The following is a 15,023-nucleotide window of genomic DNA, read 5'->3' on the forward strand; positions in this document are numbered from 1 at the left end:
CATACAAAAAAATAGCTCATTGGATGACAAACAGGAGTGTATGTAGGAGATGGAGAAGCAAACAAGATCAATTGACAAGAACAAGATCAGGTTCATAAAAACAGGGAAATGGAAAAGATGGGTTGGTTCAATTTTGTGCAAATTGTTCAAAGTACAGCCATGCCCTTGCACTTGCAATTCAGAAGCAATTTAAATATTTAAACAGCTAAATCAGCTTCTGTAATTTTGAAATTCTAAGAGATGACTTCGAAGGCTTAGTTGAATAGATGCCATTATTAAATGCCCCAACTCTCGACCTCCCTCACCAATGCCAAAGGTGTGCAGGTTAGGTTGATCGGCCATGCTAAATTGCCCCTTAGTGCCCCAAGATGTGTAGGTTCGGGAGATTAGCTGGGTAATACATGGGACTGTGGGGATAGGGTTTGGGTAAAATGCTCTATTAGAGGATCTGTACAGACTCGATGGAATGAATGACCTCGTTCTACACCGTAGGGATTCTTATTCTATGAATTCTGTCAAGGCATCTCACCAATACAAACAGCAGTTCAAGTGCACCCATTCAAAACTAGTCATGAACCAGAAGTCGTTACACTCAGTGAAGTACTTGAGAAGGAGGACTTGCAAGTGGAAGATTGTTTGTTGAGCCAAGAGGGTGAAGAAACTGTCAACTTCAACTGGGATGTCAAGAGACCCAGATCTCATTAATCAGTTTTCAAAAGGCTAATGATTCTGGAGCAGAGATGTCATGCACAGTGGAAATGGTCGAGGTGTAAATTACATGTATCTGGAAGACATTACAGGACATTTCCCATGGTCTGCTGATTCTTGCAGCAACAGGATGCACGAGCAGCAGTGGTGGTTTGTGGAGTCACAGTTGTCAGTGCTTAAACAGATGCTTTTGGAATCAGTTTGAACATCACATTCGCACAAGGCTGCTCAGGTTGTCACTAAATTTTAAAACATGCTACGTTAATATAAATGATTTGACCCCACATCTGAACAACACTCAATGGTTAATTCAAGTGTCCAACTTGCTGAATAAAGTTTCATAGTTTCTCCCAATAGAGTAAAGTCTACGCTCCTTAATTTTCAGAGCAATTTGGCTTTGTAAACAACTGAAAACCAAAGCTCATTGCACTTTCCTTCCTGCAGTGAGAACAGGATTTACTGACCACAAGCTATGCCAGGGACAGATTGCACCAGCCAATTCGTACAGCTCCCAGCTTCACATCAATGCTCAAGGAGAGCTTGTGAGATTAACTGTGCCATAATATGTACTGGGAGCCACAATATTTTGCCATCAAAAGAAACAACTTTTTAATCAATGTTAAAGTTTTGAGGCTTAGTATTTCCTGCCCCCACCCCCTGCCCATCAAATTCAGCACTTAAGTTTGATGAGATTTTCTGAACACTGAGAATGAGTACACATTCGGAATTACGTAAGCAACTGGGTCAAAACTTCGGGGAGTGGCAACTGTAGTTAGATTGCAGCTTTTTTCATAAAAAACTTACCTTAGTAGGGAGCTGCACATTTCTTGGCCGTGCTTCCAACTCAGGCCAGTCAGGCGCAGTGCAGCAGGTTACCCAAATAGGGCTTAGAAGTAGTTTTAATTCTAACTTTTACTTGGTAACTATTCTGCTATGAGATTCGGACCCATCTGAAGTCTGCAATTTAAATGAGGGTTTCGGATGGCTCCCAGTGCAGGATTATTACCCATTGGAAATTTGAACTTCCAGGCAACACCTGGGAACCTTGGAGTATGGGGGCAATCTCTAGCAACCTCCTGATAATGAGGTTAATTTGACTTTCATATCAAAGGAGTTAACCGGAGATCAGTTTTTTTCCAATGGTGACGGAGAACTATGCCGATTGATGATGGGTGTCGCTGTACAATTTATTTCAATATTTGGAGCAATCAAGTTTTTTGAGTATTTTGAATGTAATCCACCTTCTGCGTGATGTGTTTGTTAAAATGATGATCTGATCAACTTAAAGAGTTGCTGTTCAGGGTTCCTCTAAGTATCAGAAAATAATCAGATTTACAAAACAGCAGTACAGGAAAGATTGAGGATTCTCAGCGAACACACCCCAGAAAAGGGCACCTGACAGATTGGCATTACTTGCAATTGCTTTATTCCAAAACGGTCTAGCCATTCATTTATTTTTCATTAAACTCAATCCAAAGAATTGTTAGTAAATACTTAGCTAAAGAGCAACAGCTGCTCACCAATTAAAAGATTAAAATGTCGTCTTCTGCTTTGGATTGCCCAATCAAAAAATTTACATGTTAACCCAAAAAAGTTACGTTACGAAGCCAGACTAGACCCCACCAATCTTTCCATTTTGCCATAATGTGAGGACAGGATGCTTTTGTTTCAGGAGTAATTCGACTGGCAAATTAGGAAGCTTTAATAGCAACAACATTATTTCTTAACACAGTTTAACTATAACTCTAACAAATAAAGCAACTTAACTATCAACAGTTGAACAAGGCTTTAAAATGAAAGGAAACAACTCTAATTCAATGTTTCGTAAGAACTAGGAGCAGGAGTAGGTTATTTGGCCCCTCGAGCCGGCTTCGCCATTCAATGAGATCATGGCTGATCTTTCAGCTCCACTTAACTGTCCCTCACCATAACCTTAATTCCTTTACTAATCAAAAATCGATCTATCTTTACCTTATAAACAAAGTAGCCTCAAGTGCTTCACTGATAGGGAATTCCACAGATTCACAGACCCTTTGGATGAAGGTCCTCCTCCAGCTTACAAAGGATGTTGTCAATCCCCCTAATTATAGAGTCCCCTAGAACTTACACTTGTCTTTTTGCTCCCCTCCTTGAATGGCCTCCTGTACTACGGTGCAGTCGTTGGCTAGCTCATCCTCCCTACAGCCCTCTTCTTCATCCACATGGGCAGCAAGTCCCTCAGACCTGTTGGACAAGGTCAACTGCTGAGGCTCCTCTGTCCCTGAATTCAGGATTCTCCTATCTGCTTCACTTGCAGTCACATCCTGCTGTCCCTGACCACTTACCAAATTAGAGGTACTTAATCTACCAGGAGTGACTGCCTCCTGAAAAGTGTAACTTTCCCCCTCCCTGATTTGCCGTAGCATCTGAATCTCAGAGTCCAACTCATCAATTCTAAACCCAAGTTCTTCAAGCAACCAACACTTGTTGCAGATGTGGTCACTGAAGTTCGTAATGGGATCTGCCAGCTCCCACATCATACGGCTACAGCTCATTACCTGTCCAGTCACCTCTCCTTAGTAAATTAATTTAATTAGTTTTGCAGTTTTTTTTTCCAAATTTAGTACAAATTTTCTACCAATCAGGTCACAGCTTTCCTGTGATGTCAGCTTTTCAGTTTTATTTTGACTACAATGTGGAATTCCTGAGATAATTATTTTATATTCGCTGTGCTGTGACTCCACCCTCCGACTGCTCCCTGGATACTAGGCCCTGCGCCCCGAGGTCAGTTAGTTCTTCTTGTACTCATTGTGGGCTGCTCCACCATCCAACTATTCAATATTTAATCTCATACTATTTAAAAAGCCAGGATGCACCAGACAGCAAATAGCAGGGTCTGACAAGGAGATGGTGAAACAACATAAAGGAGAAAGTGCGGCATTGGGTATGGAAATGGGAAGGAGTTGAGAGACAATGACTGAGGTGACTGGTGTTTTAGTCTTAGGTTAGCCATTTGGAAGGTAACATGTGCAGAAGGCCAAAGCGGCTCATTCCTGGGAGAAGTCAAGGAGTCTGTGGTCTTGGACCATTGATGCACTGGTGGAGGTACTGCAAGAGGCAGTAGCATAGTGACATTATCACTGGACTAGTAATCCACAGACCCAGGGTAATGCTCTAGGTACCCAGATTTGAATTTCACCACGGCTGATGGTGAAATTTAAATTCAATAAAATTGGGAATTAAAAGTCTAATGATGATGATGAAGAAACCATTGTCGAGTGTTGGAAAAACCCATCTGGTTCGCTAATGTCCTTTATGAAAGGAAATCTGCCATCCTTACCTCAAGATATGTTGAGGTAACTAAAGATATGTTAGGTATAGTCCTTAAAAGCACCCAACTGTTAGAACCACAAGGCCATAAAGACTTAACTGCCTCATCAGACACCTTATCAGAAACAACTAATACAAAAGTGAGTTTTAATGAGGCTTCCTTCACAGTTTCTAGTCAAAACAGTGTCAGAAAGGTATGTCACAGCTAACGAAAGTGTTATGGTAGGGGACTTAGTGGGAATTGACAAAAATTAATGGTAACATGATGACACCCCTTGAAATTGTAGGTAGTGATAAAAAGCTTAGTCATTAAATTGACAAGCAATATATACATGTGTTTCATTATGTTGGCAATAAACAAACATATCAGGGCTATAAATCGGGGAATATCCTGAAGGCAAGCTGAGTTGACCACATCCCTTAGAAATTCAGTTAACTTCAGTGACAAGGCCACAAAATACTAACGGCTTTTGTAGGCCCCCTTTATCAATTAAAGGATGCCCATGTGAGACTATTTTAGTGAAGATGCTTTGTGAGGCTGCGATCAAAAGAGACATGATGTCTGACTAAGACACTAGAGTACAGACTTAGGGGTGATATATTGGCGTATCCCTCGATCAGATCAGGGTGGTTCAGTATTTCCATTCTATTGGATCAATACGTAAAATATGTCATTGTAACACTTTTGATTGGATTGTGTCCAATTGACTGTGAGCTGCAGAATTGTACAAACCAGGATGACTTTTTTGGTCCGGTGGAGTGGTTTCTCTGGACCATTGTGTCAAGATTCCTCCCCTTGCTAGCAAGTAATTAAAGACAATCTCTCAGTGAAGTATCTTGTGTTAATTTGTGTTGTGTGAATGTGTGTTTGTGTTAAAGTCAAACTCGGAAGTTGAGATTTCAACAATGGCTAATAAACACTAGCCGATCCAGTGATGCCTACATCCCATGAACAAAAAAAAAGTACTGAAACCATTTGCTACATGACATTGATAAATGCTGGAGTGTGGTACCTGCAATGTATCATCTCAAACCAACTTCACAACATTAGACACAATTTAATTTGTTGGCTCTTAGTACTTAGGGGATGGTAGCCTGGATCAAACGTACACACCCATCTTAAATTGGAAACTGCTCTATTTTCCAAATGATCCAGCCGTTTCAGCTACTTAGGCTCCTGCTGCAGCTTTGGTCACATCCTTTTGAAGAAAAAAAAATCACCTGAGCAGCAACTTGTGATTCATTCATAAATAGTCAGTCAGATTAAAGATTTCAATCATTATTTAAGCCTATCATAAATTCCTACCTGACCACGTGTACGATACAATACTCCTGTGATTTACTGCGTTAAAGTAATGGCAGGACATATGCACATTGGGTACAGAAATGGATTATGTTGAATCAATTTTGTACTGGTATAGTTGGGAATTGCAGGAAGTAAAATCAAAACCACGAGGGAAATTTGAAATACAGTAGAAAGTTATAATGGGCTATGAGAAGGATAAATAAACTGCATGGTCTTTTTTCATCCCCATCTTGTTTTTAATCCTGATAACGGTAGGAGACATCAGCTTGGATGAGTTGCTGATTGTGACAGCATGAGAAAACTCTACCAATGTACACATCAAGTTAACTAGATCATTAAAACATCGTGAGTAAATAGCTGCATTTCTATTGATAATTTTGCAGCTTTCTTCACATAGTTGGGCTTCAATTCCTTCAAGCCAAATTCCAATGATGGGATTTAGTGCCAGCATTGAAACAAAGAAAAATCATGCAAATTAATCACTATTCTTTTGGGTAGTATTTTTCAAAAGGCACTGCAGCTTAAGCTCTCTTAGAGTCAGATTATGTGATGTACTAAATTTGGTTTTCTGTAAAACCTAACCCGATGAGGAATACTACCGAGTCGGTAAATGCTCTTATAATTCTTGGCCAATTTGATTGGGGCCATAGTTGCTACTGGTTTGAAGAAATTCATGCAACATCTTGCGTTATTTAGAAAGATAACAAAGTAAAGCTTTTGATAAGTAAGATCCATTCAAGATAGGTTAAAAGAAACTGGAACTCCCTTCCTAACAGCAATATGGTTGCATCTACACCATGTGGACTACAGCAGTTCAGGGATAGTTCACTTTTGCAAGAGCAATTGAAAATGGGTAAGAAAAGATGCTCTCAATCCAGACCTAATGCTCTCTTCTGCTACATCACCCTGGCCAAATTAAATCCGAGTTTCTACGTTTCTATGAGTACTTAATCTGCTTTGATGGTGTTAGTTGAGAAAAGAATGTTGGCCAGTTCGCCAGAAGAGCTCTTTAGTTCACCTTTGAACAGCGTCATGAGATAATTCGCATCCACCTCAGCCATCAGATAGAGAGATGGGGCCTCGGGTTAATGCCGTTTCCAAAGACTGGTATATCTGAAAATACTGCACTCCTTCAATACAACACTAAAGCACCACCTGTACTGTGCTCAAGTCTTCAGGAATGGTCGAAACCCATAACCCAGAATGAAAGTCGCACCAACAAAGCAACGCTGACTGCAAATCTATCATCTGGTAACCAGTGAAGTGATGGCACCCGTTTAATACCAGTGAACCTGCTGCTAATTGCTGTGCTGTATGAAAATAAAATTACCTTAATCAGACCGACTAATTAAGCAAAATCTATCAGCAGTGGAATAATAATTGGAAGGCGAGAAACTATCCCCTCCTTAATGAATGTGCCTTTTCAGTGGTGTCTCTGTTGACTAAAATCAATTAAATATGGAACTGACACTGACACCAAATTCTATTTTCATCAGAGTGCCTTGCGGAAAACTGGTTTGAATTCAACTAATTGCATTGAAAATTTAATTCTTTACCAGAGTGGTTAAAATGTGGCATCACTGCCACATTGTAGTTGAAACAAACAGTGAGACAGTTAGATGAGAACAAAGGAAGAAAGTGAGAGAGAGAGTGCTGGAAACTTTTGTTGCTGTTTAGAAAGGTACACTGATAAGATTAGATGAAAAAAGAATTGGAAGAGGCTCATATGGAGCACAACTGCTGGCAGAGACTAGCTGGGTTTTTAGACTGACCTGTTTGTGGTGGAAATTCAAGATGCAATATGGAAATAGGACCTGCTTATCTGACTGAACAAACACCATCAATTGAAAATGGCTGCATCTTTCAGCAGAAGAAGGGGAGTTGACTATTTAATCTCTCTCACAGCATAGGCGGTGTCAGCACTCACCCATCTTTCCATCCTCCACGAACAGCACACTGAGTGGAATCAGACAACTGAAGTAGAAGACGTCAATGTTGTTTTTCACAGCCACCTGAAATAATAACACCGAGTTAAACTTTACTGGGAAGACTGAATACTTTAATAAAGCAGTCCGAAAGCATGGTGAATGACGGTCCTCAGATTGAACCAAAGGCAGGTCAACTTTTGACCAACATTCAATGCTTTGACAGCAATGTTGCTTTCATCGAGAGAAGGCAATTTGTTGGCTCCCCCTGCAAATAAAAAATCAAACCCTGTGGATAGATTTTTCCTCCTTTGTCCATCAGGTTATCTGTCAACAATTCCATAACTTTTCGGGGAACTAGGAGTTCATTTCTGCTCAGCTCCCGTAGTCTGGCCTGTGTAATATCTCATCTATCAGAATAATATCGTTACACCATTCCATTTGAAAAAAGAGCAGAGGAATTTTTCCCTTGCAACGACCAACATCAATTCCTAATCAATCGCCAAAAACAGATGATGGTGTATTTGGGAGTTTGCTGTATACAAATTGGCTGCCCTATTCCCTCTGTTGAAACAGTGATTACTTTGCAAAAAATAATTAATTGTAAAGCACTTTGAGACACTCCTAGGCCATGGCAAACAATTTATTTATTCCACTTAACATCTCAATGTCTAACAAAATTAAATATACACTAGGCACATTGGTAAATGGATTTAAATCATAAAGAATGTGATATTTGACAGTGACACAAATGGCAGCATCTATGCTTGCTTTTAGAATGCATCTCAAGAGTTCCCCCATCAGCTGTACTCTCCAAAGGCATTGAACATGCTGTTGTCTCCCAAATCTGCGCCCATCTTTTCCAAAGCTCCACGCTCGAGTCCGTTTTCACCATGAAACAGTCCACACCTAAGTCAAAAACTTATATCCTTTCTGACTGTGACAAGGGCACATTTACTCTTCAAATGCTGTTTCTGTACCATCGCCCACCATACCATCAGCCTCAAACATCTCTTCTGTGTTCTCCAGCTCTGTGGAATGGCCTTTGCCTGCTTGCCCAATTTATTTTGAGCATCTCCAAGCAATGGCTCTTCTCCCTAACCATAATATGGTGCCTTTTGGCAACATCATGCAAAGACATAAGATCGAATTCCAAATTACTGCTTAGAGCACCCAGCTCCACTTTTTGGGAAATCTCTTCATCCTGTCACTGTCTGTAGTAGCAGATTACTGACATCCGATACTGAGTGAGTCCACATTTCCTCAAATCAAACTTTCCAAAGACAAAAGTCATGATTCTCAGCTCCTAACGTTGTACTGCCTGACACCACCGATTCTACTCTGCTTCCCAAGTTGAACAGGGCTACTTATAACCTGGTATCCTATAGAATATAAGGCGGTTGGTAAGCTCAGTTGGCTGGACTGCTGGTTAGTGCTAGACAGCGGGTTCAATTCCTATACTGGCTGAGGTAATTCATGAAGGCCCACCTTCTCAGCCTTGCCCCTTGCCTGAGGTGTGAAGATCCACCAGTTATATCACTACCAGTCAGCTCTACACAGTCATCTGGGACTATGGCCACGTTACTTTTATCCTAAACCACTTAAGCTTGTGATCCCATAGTTTCTCCATCACAAAGCCCCCAACTTTGATGATTTTTTCCAATATCAGTACCTCAATTCCTGTTTCATTCATCTGCTGCTAAAACTTTCGTTCATACCTATAATCACCTCCATACTTAATCTTTTCATTGCCAGCTGCATATAGTTCACTCATCTAAAACGCTAAAGCAGGATTATTGTATGAACAGAGACTGGGTTGACTGGGCCTGTATTCATCCTAATTTAGAACAATGAGAGGGGATCAAATTAAAATGTGTAAAATTCTGATAGTGCTGGACAGACTGGATGAAGAGATGTTGTTTCCTCTGGTGGGTGGGTCTAGAACAAGGGTCTCAGGTACCGGGGCAGGTCATTTAGGACTAAGATGAGAAATTGCTTCACTTAGAGGGTGGTGGAGCTGTGGAATTCTTCAACGCAGAAGGCTGTGTAGGCCAAATCACTGAACATATTTGAAGGGGAAATAGATTTGTAGATTCTAAAGGAATCTAAAGCCCCCTCCCTGATGAGCTCAATGTATTCTATACCTGTTTTGAGCAATAGGTCAGTGACAGCACACGCTCCACCCTGTAATCCTCGGACGAACCTGTATTCGAGAAACAGGAATAGCCATTCAGCTGTTCGAACCTGCCATCCAATAAGATCGTGTGATCTGATGTGCTCTCAACTGCACTTTCCCGTCTGACCCCTCCAGCCCCTGACTCCCCTAGTTTATCAAAAATCTATCCAACTTAGCCTGGAATAAATTAGTGCTTTCTGCAGCAACATACAAAAGACCCGTGGAAAGAAAAGAATTCTCAGCTCTTATTGCGTGTTTGTGTTGCTTATTATGACAGGATGTTCCAAAGCAATTGGCAGCCAATGAAGCCGAGTCATTGTTGTAATGGTGGGAACCTAGCAGTCAACTTGCACAAAGCAAGCACCCTCAAAACAGCAAGGTGATAAAGACCAGATTATCTGTTCTTTGTGACATTGAGAGTTAAATATCAGTCAAGAGATCAGGGATACCCTGCTTTTCTTCAAAATAGAGTCATAAAATCTTCACCTGCAAGGATTGACACAGCCTCAGTTTAGCATCTCCTCTGAACGACGACACCACCAATGTTGCAGCACTGGAGTGGAAACCTAAATTTTTGTGTCTTAGTCCTGGAGTAAGACTTAAACTTACAACCTTCCTATTTGGAGGTGAACATGCTTTCAACAGAAGCACAGCTGACACAAGATAGCCATGGCACCTTATGACCAATGAGTTACCTTCAAAACGTAGTTGTCATTGGTAACATAAAAATCACGGCAATTTGTATGTGTCAAATAGCAATGTGACGATGGCCAGGTAAGCTGTTTATTGTAATACAGATTGAGCGAGAAATATTGGGCAGGACTTGGCAAATCCTTCTCTTCTATTTGCCAAATACTGCTGCGGGATATTTTAAGTTCACTTGAGAGGGAAGGCAGGGTGAGTTTGATATCTCATCCTGAAGATCAAAAGTTGCATTCAATGTTTATGCTGAAGTGGAAATGGAATTTCAATCCATACCCTAGTAACTGAGCCACAGCTGGTACCACCAGACAATAAATTTTACAGACATACATTTTTAAACTGTTTCTAAAAGAATGGTGTAGGAAGATTTCCTCCATGCACTATATTTGTGATGTGGCACACATGGCCACAAAGAACTTCTCCCAAGCCTGTTATACAGTTTGATTAAAATTCTAATGAAACCTTTTAAATTATTCATAATACTAGCAATTGCCCAACGAGTGACAGCGTAAGATGTGTATGTGTATTAAAAATTAATTCTAAGATTTATTGTGCAAATATTAGATGGCTTTTAACACATAAGTTCATAATATTGGCCAATTAATATTTAGAAAAAGATTTTCTCTTTGGCAGGATTGGTTTTGGTCTTTGGATGCTAAGCAGCTTCTGCAGACTGCAGGTTTATAGCCTTAGTTAATGACTTCTGGGGAAAATATGCACACGATAAATATGACCACAGAAGTGCAAATACCACATATGCTCTCTCACATTATATAAAGTCCTCGGACCTGCACCACTGAACCATGATCTGAAACTAATACTGACCTCAAAAGCCTACTCTCAAATACAGCCATAGACTTTTTAACAGCACAGAGAGATATCACTATAATGGCTGGAATGGACAGGTAGGCACAGGTGTTTGGTGATATATATTTTAAAGAGCAAAGATGACTAATGATATGGAAACTCTTAGGAAGTTGCAGTAATCATTAACCTCCTGCAGTGTGAAAAGCCAAGGCGAGTGGGGGTGGCACGGCATTGTGGGGGTGGAGCGGAGCAGGGTTTGAAATGCGTATACTTTAATGCGAGGAGTATTCGCAATAAAGTGGATGAACTTGCAGCGTGGATCAGTACCTGGGACTTTGATGTTGTGGCCATTTCAGAGACATGGATGGAGCAGGGTCAGGAATGGTTGTTGCAGGTTCCAGGGTTCAAATGCTTCAGTCGGAGTAGAGAAGGAGGTAGAAGGCAGGGAGGGGTGGCATTATCAGTCAAGGATTGTATCACAGTGTCAGAGAGGAAGTTTGATGAGGACTTGTCTGTTGAGGTAGTATGGGCTGAGATTAGAAATAGGAGAGGAGAGGTCACCCTGTTGGGAGTCTTTTATAGACCTCCTAAAAGTTCTAGAGAGGTTGAGGAAAGGATTGCAGAGACGATCCTGGATAGGAGTGAAAGTAATAGGGTAATTGTTATGGGGGACTTTAACTTTACTAATATTGATTGGAATAGCTATAGCTCTAGCTCATTAGGGGGGTCAGTTTTTGTACAAAGCGTGCAGGAAGGTTTTTTGACTCAGTATGTAGATAGGCCAACTAGAGGCGAGGCTATTTTGGATTTGATGCTGGGAAATGAGCCAGACCAGGTGCTAGACTTGGAAGTTGGTGTGCATTTTGGTGATAGTGACCACAATTCGGTTACGTTCACCTTAGTGATGGAAAGGGATAGGCATGAACCTCGGGTCAGTAGTTTTAGCTGGGGGAAGGGTAATTATGAGGCTATTAGGAGAGAATTAGGAAGCATAGGTTGGACTAGGAGACTACAGGGTCTGGGAACGTCCGAAACGTGGAGTTTTTTCAAGAAGCAGCTACTGCGAGTCCTTGATATGTACATCCCTGTCAGGCAAGGAGGAAATGGTCGAGCTAGGGAACCGTGGTGCACTAAGAAAGTTGATTCGCTGGTTAAAAAGAAAAAGGAGGCTTATGTCCGGATGAGACTTGAGGGCTCAGGTAGTGCACTAGAAAGCTTTAGATTGGCTAGGAGGGAGTTAAAGAGTGAGTTAAGAAGGGCTAAAAGAGGACATGAGAAGACTTTGGCTGATAGGATTAAGGAGAATCCTAAGGCGTTCTATAGATATGTTAAGAACAGAAGGTTGGTTAGGGCAAGATTAGGGCCAGTTAGAGACAGCAGTGGGAAGTTATGTGTGGAACCGGAAGAGATCGGAGAGGCACTGAACCAATATTTCTCTTCAGTATTCACGCAGGGGGACATAAATGTAGCTGTGGAGAACACTGGGTTACAGGGTTGTAAACTGGACAGTATTGCAGTTGATAAGGAGGATGTGCTAGATATTCTTGAGGGTTTGAAAATAGATAAGTCCCCTGGGCCGGACGGGATTTACCCTAGGATTCTCTGGGAGGCAAGAGAGGCGATTGCAGAGCCTCTGGCTCTGATCTTCAGGTCGTCGTTGGTCACAGGTATAGTGCCAGAAGATTGGAGGATAGCGAATGTTGTCCCATTGTTTAAGAAGGGGAACAGAGACTTCCCCGGGAATTACAGACCGGCGAGTCTTACTTCTGTTGTGGGCAAGGTTTTAGAAAAAATGATTAGGGATAGGATTTATAGTTATTTAGAGAGTAATGAATTGATTGGAGATAGTCAGCATGGTTTTGTGGAGGGTAGGTCGTGCCTTACTAACCTTATTGAGTTTTTTGAGAAAGTGACCAAAGAGGTGGATGGGGGTAAGGCAGTTGACATGGTATATATGGACTTTAGTAAGGCGTTTGATAAGGTTCACCATGGGAGGCTTCTGCAGAAAATGCAGATGTATGGGATTGAAGGTGATTTAGGTAATTGGATCAGGAATTGGATAGCAGATAGGAGACAGAGGGTGGTGGTTGATGGTAAGTATTCGTCATGGAGTTCAGTTACGAGTGGTGTGCCTCAGGGATCTGTTTTGGGGCCACTGCTGTTTGTAATTTTGATAAATGATCTGGATGAGGGTATAGTTGGGTGGATTAGTAAATTTGCTGATGACCCCAAAGTCGGAGGTATGGTAGATAGTGAGGAAGGGTGTCATAGTTTACAGGGAGACTTGGACAAGTTGCAGAGCTGGGCCGAGAGGTGGAGGATGGAGTTTAATGCGGAAAAGTGTGAGGTAATTCACTTTGGCAGGAATAACAGATGTGTAGAGTATAGGGCTAACGGGAGGACTCTGAATAGTGTGGATGAACAGAGGGATCTAGGTGTATGTGTACATAGATCCCTGAAAGTTGGGAATCAAGTAGATAGGGTTGTTAGGAAGGCATACGGTGTCTTGGCGTTTATTGGTAGGGGGATTGAATTTAGGAGCCGCAGCGTCATGTTGCAACTGTACAAAACTCTGGTGCGGCTGCAGTTAGTATTGTGGGCAGTTCTGGTCCCCACATTATAGGAAGGATGTGGAGGCTTTGGAGATGGTGCAGAGGAGGTTTACCAGGATGTTGCCTGGTATGGAGGGGAGGTCCTATGAGGAGAGACTGAGGGATTTGAGGTTGTTTTCGTTGGAAAGAAGGCGGCTAAGAGGGGACCTTATTGAAACATATAAGATGATTAGAGGTTTGGATAGGGTGGACAGTGATAGCCTTTTTCCTCGGATGGAGAAAGCTAGCACGAGGGGGCATAGCTTTAAATTAAGGGGTGGTAGTTATAGGACGGATGTCAGGGGTAGGTTCTTTACCCAGAGGGTGGTGAGGGATTGGAATGCCCTGCCTGCTGCAGTTGTAAATGCGCCTAGTTTGGGGGCGTTTAAGAGATCCGTGGATAGGTTTATGGATGGAAAGGGATTGGTTTAGGTTAGCGGGTCATTGCTTTTTAACTGGTCGGCGCAACATCGTGGGCCAAAGGGCCTGTTCTGCGCTGTAATGTTCTATGTTCTAAGTGGTTGCTAAGCAGTGGATGGGTAATTGGAAGTGATTGACTGCAATTCTCTCTCATTTCCAAAGTCCAGCCCTTTGTACCTACTACAAAACCTGGCAACGAGCAGGAAACGGGTGATCAAAACAGGGCACAGTACGGTTGAACTCTTTACGACCTGGGCCACTTTGCTTACCGCGAAAGCCTGTTCGGAGCCCTAGAAACACTCATCAGGTGGGGCTCTGGTAGACAAATCCTTAACGGTAGAACAGGGAGATGTGTCATCTGGAATATCTCAGTGGACGGAGACTGGAGCAGATCAAAACCTTTAACCATCCTGGTTTCTCTGCCACTGGACCAAGGTTTCATTCCATCAAGACACGTATAGAATCACAGAAATTTACAGCATGGAAACTAGCCCTTCAGCCCAAGTTGTCCATGCCACCCAGTTTTTTTAAAAATCCTGAAGCTCATCCCAATTGCCTGCATTTGGCCCATATCCCTCTTTATGGTAGGTGGGTATGCAATGCACAAGCTTCTTTCCTTCTGATCATATCTCCCAAGCATTTCAACAATAAGAAAACAACGCTAGGAGTAGGGCTTTGTTGTCTGGAAGCTTCTAGCCATGGTTTCTCAAGGAGATGGCAGATACATGATGGTTGTCCAGCACTTCGGCGAAGCAGGGGTGCCTTTCAATAGTGATAACTGAGAGTGAACAGCCCAGTTTAGGTTCCACTTTGCTCACCCCCCACTGAGGAGGTGCTAGAAAAGGCAATCTAGACTGTCTGTGTAACCTCTCCTGACTGGGTAGCCACATTCACAGGGGTCACCACCTTGGCAGAAGCACATAAAAGACAAAGTTTGGGACCTGAAACATCAGCCCCCACCATGGAATACCAATGAGTGAATGTCCAGACCGTAGCACTACATTTGTCAACTGAGAATCCAGTGATATGATATTGACATTCTGAGACCCAACAAGCTGGAGAGGGGCAGTTATACTTTC

At 42.1% G+C, this 15,023-nt stretch overlaps 1 protein-coding gene across 2 annotated transcripts in view; it reads right to left on the bottom strand.

Moving 5' to 3' along the window:
* ap2b1 (adaptor related protein complex 2 subunit beta 1) overlaps positions 1–15,023 on the bottom strand; it is a 272,901-nt gene that overhangs the window by 90,802 nt on the left and 167,076 nt on the right. For both annotated transcript variants that reach the window (XM_080210859.1, XM_080210856.1), the window contains one exon: positions 7,251–7,335. In XM_080210859.1, coding sequence (XP_080066985.1) covers positions 7,251–7,335 — 85 coding nt within the window. The remainder of the gene's footprint in view (positions 1–7,250; positions 7,336–15,023) is intronic.

The sequence above is a fragment of the Carcharhinus amblyrhynchos genome, chromosome 23 (assembly GCF_965287045.1).
Source record: "Carcharhinus amblyrhynchos chromosome 23, sCarAmb.v2.hapA, whole genome shotgun sequence".
Taxonomy (NCBI): domain Eukaryota; kingdom Metazoa; phylum Chordata; class Chondrichthyes; order Carcharhiniformes; family Carcharhinidae; genus Carcharhinus; species Carcharhinus amblyrhynchos.